Below are 6,870 nucleotides of genomic sequence, written 5' to 3'. Positions count from 1 at the left end.
GACCCCTCTGTAGAAATTGCATCATCCGCGTCGCTAACCAATCAGAGGCCAGAGATCTGCATAAACCACGCCCCTTGTTGGCGTCCGCCATTACCTCTGACAAAGTCGCATGGTCCAGTATAGCTTTTGTTAGCGTTTTATCACGTATTTGGGTTCTTTAACAATAGATATGGTTAAGAGGTGTAGTCACGGACTTTGTAATAGTGACGACAGGTATCCTGATAGGCTAGTTGGTGGAGTTCAATTCGTACCCTTTCCAAAACCGAAGACCGAGTACGAAAAATGTCTTGGATGGATCAAACTTTGTGGAAGATCGCATGATCAACTGAATCCATCTAAAATCAACCGGAACAGATATGTTTGCACGAAAGTAAGCCTTATATTTGATTTTCAATACGCCTTCGACGTGCACGAGACACCAAGACTGAAGGAAGGATGTTTGAGGACACTAAAGTAGTGATTGTCGTACTCGGTCGGGACTTACGTAGGTTCGGCACTAATTCAAGAATAATTATTGAGGGGAGCACGTGACGTTACACAAAGAAAACGAGAGAAACAACTCTTAAATCAAGCCTCGCCTTCTTCTTTTCCTTCATACGGCGGTTCACAAAAGGGCTATACAGATACACATACAGATTCTGCACACAAGTGTGATAGGTAACACGAAAATAGGAAACTGTCAATGACGAATTCGTCTTTGGGTTATAATATATTATGTGGCTTCTCGGTCTTCCTCTGACTCCGGAAAGATCTCGCGCTAATATCGATGGTTTCTCCGTCGATATGCATGGAAATACCATTGAAATACCCCTCGCTGAAATACTTGAAGCCCTGCTGTCTGCTCTTCAACGATATTTCACTATTCGGTAAGAATGCGAGTGAAAAATCAGTTGGTAAATCGGACAATTTCGCTCTCGTCTTTTCTTCCTGCGACGCCATTTTTGCTAATTGTTTGTCTGAGGTTAGCAAGCGTGGGGTGACGTAACTTCAGGAGGCGTGGTTAAGTGCCCTGTACGGAGGGGTCAATTTCTTCCCAGCTTCAAACAGCATCTTCACAAGAGACAGACAGTAAATTTTAAGTGCATTATTTTTCGTGCTCGACAGTGCAATTCTGCGAGTGCGATGGCACGCGGGACAGTGACTGCTGAAACTGTTTTTTTTTTTTTTTTTTTTTTACAGATACAGTCAATTTATGATCATGATTCGGTGTTTAAAGTGTAACTGTTATTTCCATCGGGATTTACAATGATAGTGTTTTAAATGGTTACCTGGTTTTGACCTTTTCTTTCGCTCTCTGTGTCAAGTTCTTCCTCATTCTAGTTTTTGTCACCTGGGCTTTTTCAGATGTGTTCAAATCTTCTTCTATAGCAGTACTGTGCAGAGGATTATCTAGGCAACACAAGGCAGTCATTTTAATGTACATTGTAACAGACGAGACATTTTTGGATACTGTTCTTATGATTTGCTTGTTGTGCACCACATCAATTGATGGATAAAGATGGACAGATACAATCCAAAAATAGACACAAATAGATAACAGGAGCAGGGCTAACGAGACTGAGTAGAGGAAATAACTTGACGAGCAGACAAGGAACGCACGACTGGGAGACAGGTACACCAAACCAAAGCAAGACTAAAACCTAATAATAAAACAGAAATGAACAGTTCTCACGTGAAACCAACAAAAACTCAGATAATGATAGAATTACGATAGTGTCAATAAATCATCTTGTTATTGAAAGACTCACCATTTTCTTGCTGTAGCCCTTCAATGAAAATAGTACTATCAAAGGTAGACTGGATGTCAGAATCCAAAGAAAATGTTTTCTGGGAGCCAAACAGGAGGAAAAAAAATAATTTTCTTTCATTATAACAAACTGAGTAACACGTTTGTTATCATAGTGTGTTACAGGCATCTATTAACATTTTTCCCTAAAAAAGAGAAGTGGTGCGGTGGATGAGTATGATAACACCGTAAATACATTTGTTGTAAAATACTGAGAAAATAAGTGAAAAAAAGATGACAGTTGATGACCTGGTTGCCAACTGGTTTAACGGGCGCCACCTTGTTTCCTCTGCCCTTTTTGGTACTGTGGAAGCAAGGGGAAAGTGCTTCATTCTCAGTTCATTACAATACATTTCAAAGTTCATGATTATTATATGAAACAGTTTAAGTCTTCACTCCATTTTCTGAGCCGCTTATCCTCACAAGGGTCGCAGGAGTGCTAGAGCTGATCCCCGCTGACAACGGGCAGTCAAGGGCACAGATGATAGTTGCACTCATAATCACACCTAAGAACAATTTAGAGTGCCCAATCAATGTTGCATGTTTTTGGGATGTGGGAGGAAACCACAGTGGCTGGAGAAAACCCATGCAGGCACGGGGAGAACATGTAAACTCCACACAGGCGGGGCCACAATTGAACCCAGGTTCTCAGAACTGTGAGGCTAACGCTTTCCAACTACATCACCGTGCCGCCTAAACAGTTTAACATTATACATAAATAGATTGCATCATAAGATAAACTGAGACCATTGCATCATAAGATAAACTGAGACCATAACAGCAAGTTATCCAAATAATTCTCTTTCACTAGATGGCATAAGGTACGTACTTTACTTCTGTCTCCAACCTTTGCGGCCAGTGTCTCGAGATTTTTTGGGATATTTTTGTTTGCGCCCTTGTTTATATTCAATGATTCCTAACCAAAGTACCATGACACTCTAGTGTGCTGTGAAAGATAATCAGGGGTGCTGCTGAAAATGATCCACTGTCACCTAACTTATCTGGTGTGATCAGATAAATTAGACAGGTCTTCTTCTGTGTCGACACTAAGGAGAAGGGGGTAAATGGGAGTTTCCAGATTTGCGGTACAGTAAGCACACAGATTGAAGGTAGGGAGGAACAAAAAGATGTGATTATGTTGCTATATACTGTAGTGAGCTAAGGCACAGCTAAGGTGAAAAAAAATGTAATGCAAAAAAAAAAAATAAAAATAAAAAAAAAAGGAAGCTAAATTTAGTCTTTAGCCTTTTCGGGTACTCACCGAGGTAACTGTGACCAGTGACAACATCAGATACCAGTTGAAATAAGGCCAGGGTCGGCCCGATACAAATACCTGGTATTAGTATTTACCTTTGTGTTTTTATCTTTATTTTTGTAGCACTTCATAAGAATCAATAAGGAAAATAAATATACATAATGGATATAATGCATTTTTAACGTTTTGTAATTAAATTTGGTAATAAAACCACTGAAGCATTAAAAACCTTTAAGGACGCACTAGGGAACTGAAAAACCTGATTTTTTAAAATCATCTAAGAACAACACCTCTAGATAAAGAGCTTAAAGGCACATGAACCTTAAACATAAAATTCACATTCACATCACCTCATTCTGGGGTTCAAAGTTGAGTTTGAGCTCCAACGCCGATGTTTACAAACGAATTCAAACTGAAAAAGAAAAAAACAGCCCGCTAATTTTTTTTACTTCCGGGTTGTACCATTCCTAATGTGGTGTACGCTACGTTTTTTTCACCGGATAAAATGTCTATGACAATAAAACACATAATCGACAGAAAGGTTTTGTTGAGGATCTAAATTTTCTTTGTGTTTTTTAAAACAAAATTCACCCACCAACCAACAGTAAATGTGCTCTGCAAAAATCAATTTTAGATTAACGTGCCAAATTGAGTATCCATTACTTGACGTGCCTACGTAGTGGCCATGTTGGGTAGGTCACTGAATCGCAACTTTCTTCTTCCTCAATCGATTTTCATGAAGATTAGTGGAGTTTTTTTCCAACGTAAAAAATATGCTGATAATAAGTATACATTTAAAAAGCAAAAATATTTTAAGTACCGTATAAGAATTTATCAACGTTTTTTTTTTTTTTTTTACGCAAAAGGGACTCCCAGTTCCTTGTAATTTTACGCCGTTCAATGCAACTTTATGCTGCAGAATACTGTATACGGGCATACTCGTCTTTTGGTTTTCTTTCCCTACTAAAGTAAGAAAAGAATTTTCTAACCTCAATAGTTTATCTTTGGCGTCAGCAAGGAGCTCAAAACGTCATTCTATAAAAACAAAAAATTTCCACATGGAACATTTTACGTCGTTCACGGTGAAACAGTACAAATAACTTGTTTCATTGTTTTTCATTTATGAAATTACAATATCAATATATACAAATAGAGGACAAATCATATCAAGCACAACAAACATTTCAATAATTACATAATTCAGTTATAAAGAACTTGATCACATTTATTTAATGTTAAAATGACATGTTGAAAAAAATCTTCCCTTTGTCTTGTAATTGTTCTTTTCCTGAGTTTTCTGATTACGATAATTATCCGTGGATTTTTATTTTCATTAGTTAGAAGGTTGGTTGGTTGGTTGTAATGTTAGTCAAACTAAATGTTCAAAAACAATAATGGAGTATTAGTTCATTAAACGGTAGGAGTGCAAATGAATTTTTTCAAAAGTAAAAATTCTCTATTTTTGTGTACAATTTTATGGCAATAAACATTCTTCCATCACCATTCAAATGAGTAATAATGTGAAAAATTTACATATTCTGTATTCTGTGTACAAATAATTGGGTCTTTGGAGTCCCTGACAAACCATTAATATGAAATTAAAAAACCAAGTAAATGTTTTGTGAACTCCCCGTTTTCAAAAACGTGTCTGTTTGAACGCAATCCTGAATGTCGCCAGTTTGAGATGCAGGAGTATGTTAAATGTGCATAAATGGGCCCACACAGATTTTATCCACCCATGTCCAAGCAGCACAGCAATGACTTCTGTTGGTTGCACAAATTAGTGTTAGCTGCTCATAAGTGGCCAGTTTACATTTGATTAAATTGAGGGCGAATCGCTGAGTTTGGTGATGGTGCCCACTGTATGTGCAAAATGCATTTACTACAAAAATCAGCTCAAGTAATTCCACACAACAGTGGAAAAAGTTTCCTCTCCAGTAGTTTGCTGTCAGGAAGCTCTGTGGCTGTTGTACATTCTTTTTAAGACAGTTTCAAGAAGCTTTGCTTCTAGCAGTCAGGGAAATGAAATCCATATGGGATTGGCCCCACAAGAAATCAAAACCGAATAACTTCACGCCGAGTGTTAAAAAGGAATGTTGTAGAGTATTATAATTCTAGATCTTTGGGGTATTTGGATAATAGCATGTCAAAGAAGGACAATTAAGACACTTGGCAACCTGTTTAAATTATGGGGGAAAAAATGCATGTCTTTCGCTAAAAGCTAACAGTATGAGGTCTGAAGTGAAAAGTTCCTTTGGAGTTAAATGGCATGTTGCATCATTTGGTGTGTGTCTGCCCTTCGCTCACAGCTATCGTTCCAGCCACACTTCTTCTTGTTGTCCTACATCTTGACACCAACGTATAGCTCATCAATCTGGGATCGAAAGTGTTGTCTCAGTTCGTTCCTTTTGGCTTTCAGTGTTGGCGTGAGCAGACCATTGTCTACTGAGAACAGTTCAGGATGGAGACATATGGCCTTCACCTGAGAGACACAATATTTTGTTGTAAAAGATAACCACGTCAGGACCATAACAAGGACGTGTACTCAAATGCAAATAGTGAATGTGTCAAAATCTACATTTTCATTATGTTTTTATACCTGCTCAAATGACTTCAGACCAGCGTTCTTGCCGAGCCGCACCATGTCGTCCAAGATGGCTGCCTTGACGTCCTGTACAGTCAGAAAAAAAAAAGTCTCAATTAATACCATAGTTGGACTGAGGTATTACTCTGATAAGAAACATATTTTTGAGCATAAAGTAGTGCAAGGTTTTTGTTCTTACCACACTACTGCAAAGTGTATTGTAGCTGCCCTCCAGACCCATGGTCCTCTTGGTCCAAGCACACAGGAAGTCATGGTCCGGAACAACCACTGCTACCAGAAAAGCCTGTGGAAAAGAACACAAATGCAATTCCTCAAGAGGAGCTACTGTAAGGGTCGTATCATTATTGTCTGAATATTTGCACTAATCAGCAATTCTGCAATTATCATATTGTATGTTCACTCTCACAGTTACAGAAAACCATTGTTTCCTTACCTGTAGGCTGTCACCATGCACAAAAACCTGGGCCACGGGATCACTCCTCAAATAGACATTCTCGATCTTCTCAGGAGCTATGTATTCCCCCTGAGCCAGTTTGAAGATGTGCTTCTTCCTATCCACAATCTTTAGCGTGCCATTCTGCAAACAAACATTTGACAAACATACAGGAGTACAAAATCTAAACATCACTTTTCCACCCAAAAATACTGCAAAAAGTGTAGATTCCAATCCTTACAGGAAGCCATTTGCCAATGTCCCCGGTGTGAACCCATCCATCAGCATCAATAGTCTCCGCAGTCTTCTCCGGATCTTTCAGGTAACCCTGGAACACGTTGGGACCTTTCACACACACCTAAAACACACAAAAACAAATTTAGCATTGTCAATGCACATTTGGTAACCTTTGACGTCTGTCACCTCTCCTTCGCCATTTAGAGCCAGGTAGTTCATTTCAGCCACATCTACCAGCTTGATGGAGTTACAAGGCAAAGGCACACCAACGTGACCTGGAAAATGAGGTCAAACACAGTCCCTCACTTTTCTGCTTGTATACAAGAATAGTTTTTGTGAACTCTGAAAGAGTGTCATACCGGCAATCCAGTCACCTGGCATGGTCAAAGTGCAACCACCGGTACACTCTGTCTGTCCATAGCCTTCATAGAACTAAAATTGGGGAAAAAACTGGTACTAGTGTTCCTGTCTTTGTGAGTTTGGAAAACTCTTCTTATCATAATATTAGAACCACAGGATAGAAATTTGGGTTACTACCAATTAAATGCCAGAGC

General features: G+C 38.9%; 2 protein-coding genes across 4 annotated transcripts in view; both read right to left on the bottom strand.

The window, feature by feature from the left end:
* The window catches only part of cenpu (centromere protein U), a 13,673-nt gene extending 10,178 nt beyond the window's left edge, over positions 1 to 3,495 (bottom strand). For both annotated transcript variants that reach the window (XM_061835934.1, XM_061835935.1), the window contains exons 1-4: positions 3,392 to 3,495; positions 2,036 to 2,090; positions 1,749 to 1,827; positions 1,269 to 1,389 (exon numbers count right to left, since the gene is read on the bottom strand). In XM_061835934.1, coding sequence (XP_061691918.1) covers positions 1,269 to 1,389; positions 1,749 to 1,827; positions 2,036 to 2,090; positions 3,392 to 3,396 — 260 coding nt within the window. In that variant the 5' untranslated portion in view covers positions 3,397 to 3,495. The remainder of the gene's footprint in view (positions 1 to 1,268; positions 1,390 to 1,748; positions 1,828 to 2,035; positions 2,091 to 3,391) is intronic.
* Positions 3,496 to 4,209: 714 nt separating this feature from the next.
* LOC133509166 (long-chain-fatty-acid--CoA ligase 1-like) overlaps positions 4,210 to 6,870 on the bottom strand; it is a 28,805-nt gene continuing 26,144 nt past the window's right edge. Inside the window, exons 13-19 of one of the 2 annotated variants that reach the window (XM_061835933.1) lie at positions 6,676 to 6,748; positions 6,503 to 6,591; positions 6,321 to 6,437; positions 6,080 to 6,223; positions 5,825 to 5,929; positions 5,641 to 5,712; positions 4,210 to 5,523 (exon numbers count right to left, since the gene is read on the bottom strand). In XM_061835933.1, the coding sequence (XP_061691917.1) occupies positions 5,383 to 5,523; positions 5,641 to 5,712; positions 5,825 to 5,929; positions 6,080 to 6,223; positions 6,321 to 6,437; positions 6,503 to 6,591; positions 6,676 to 6,748 (741 nt within the window). In that variant the 3' untranslated portion in view covers positions 4,210 to 5,382. The remainder of the gene's footprint in view (positions 5,524 to 5,640; positions 5,713 to 5,824; positions 5,930 to 6,079; positions 6,224 to 6,320; positions 6,438 to 6,502; positions 6,592 to 6,675; positions 6,749 to 6,870) is intronic. The other variant, XM_061835932.1, reaches the window with a different exon arrangement.

The sequence above is a fragment of the Syngnathoides biaculeatus genome, chromosome 11 (assembly GCF_019802595.1).
Source record: "Syngnathoides biaculeatus isolate LvHL_M chromosome 11, ASM1980259v1, whole genome shotgun sequence".
NCBI lineage: Eukaryota > Metazoa > Chordata > Actinopteri > Syngnathiformes > Syngnathidae > Syngnathoides > Syngnathoides biaculeatus.
This window is presented reverse-complemented; position numbering and strand designations above follow the sequence as displayed.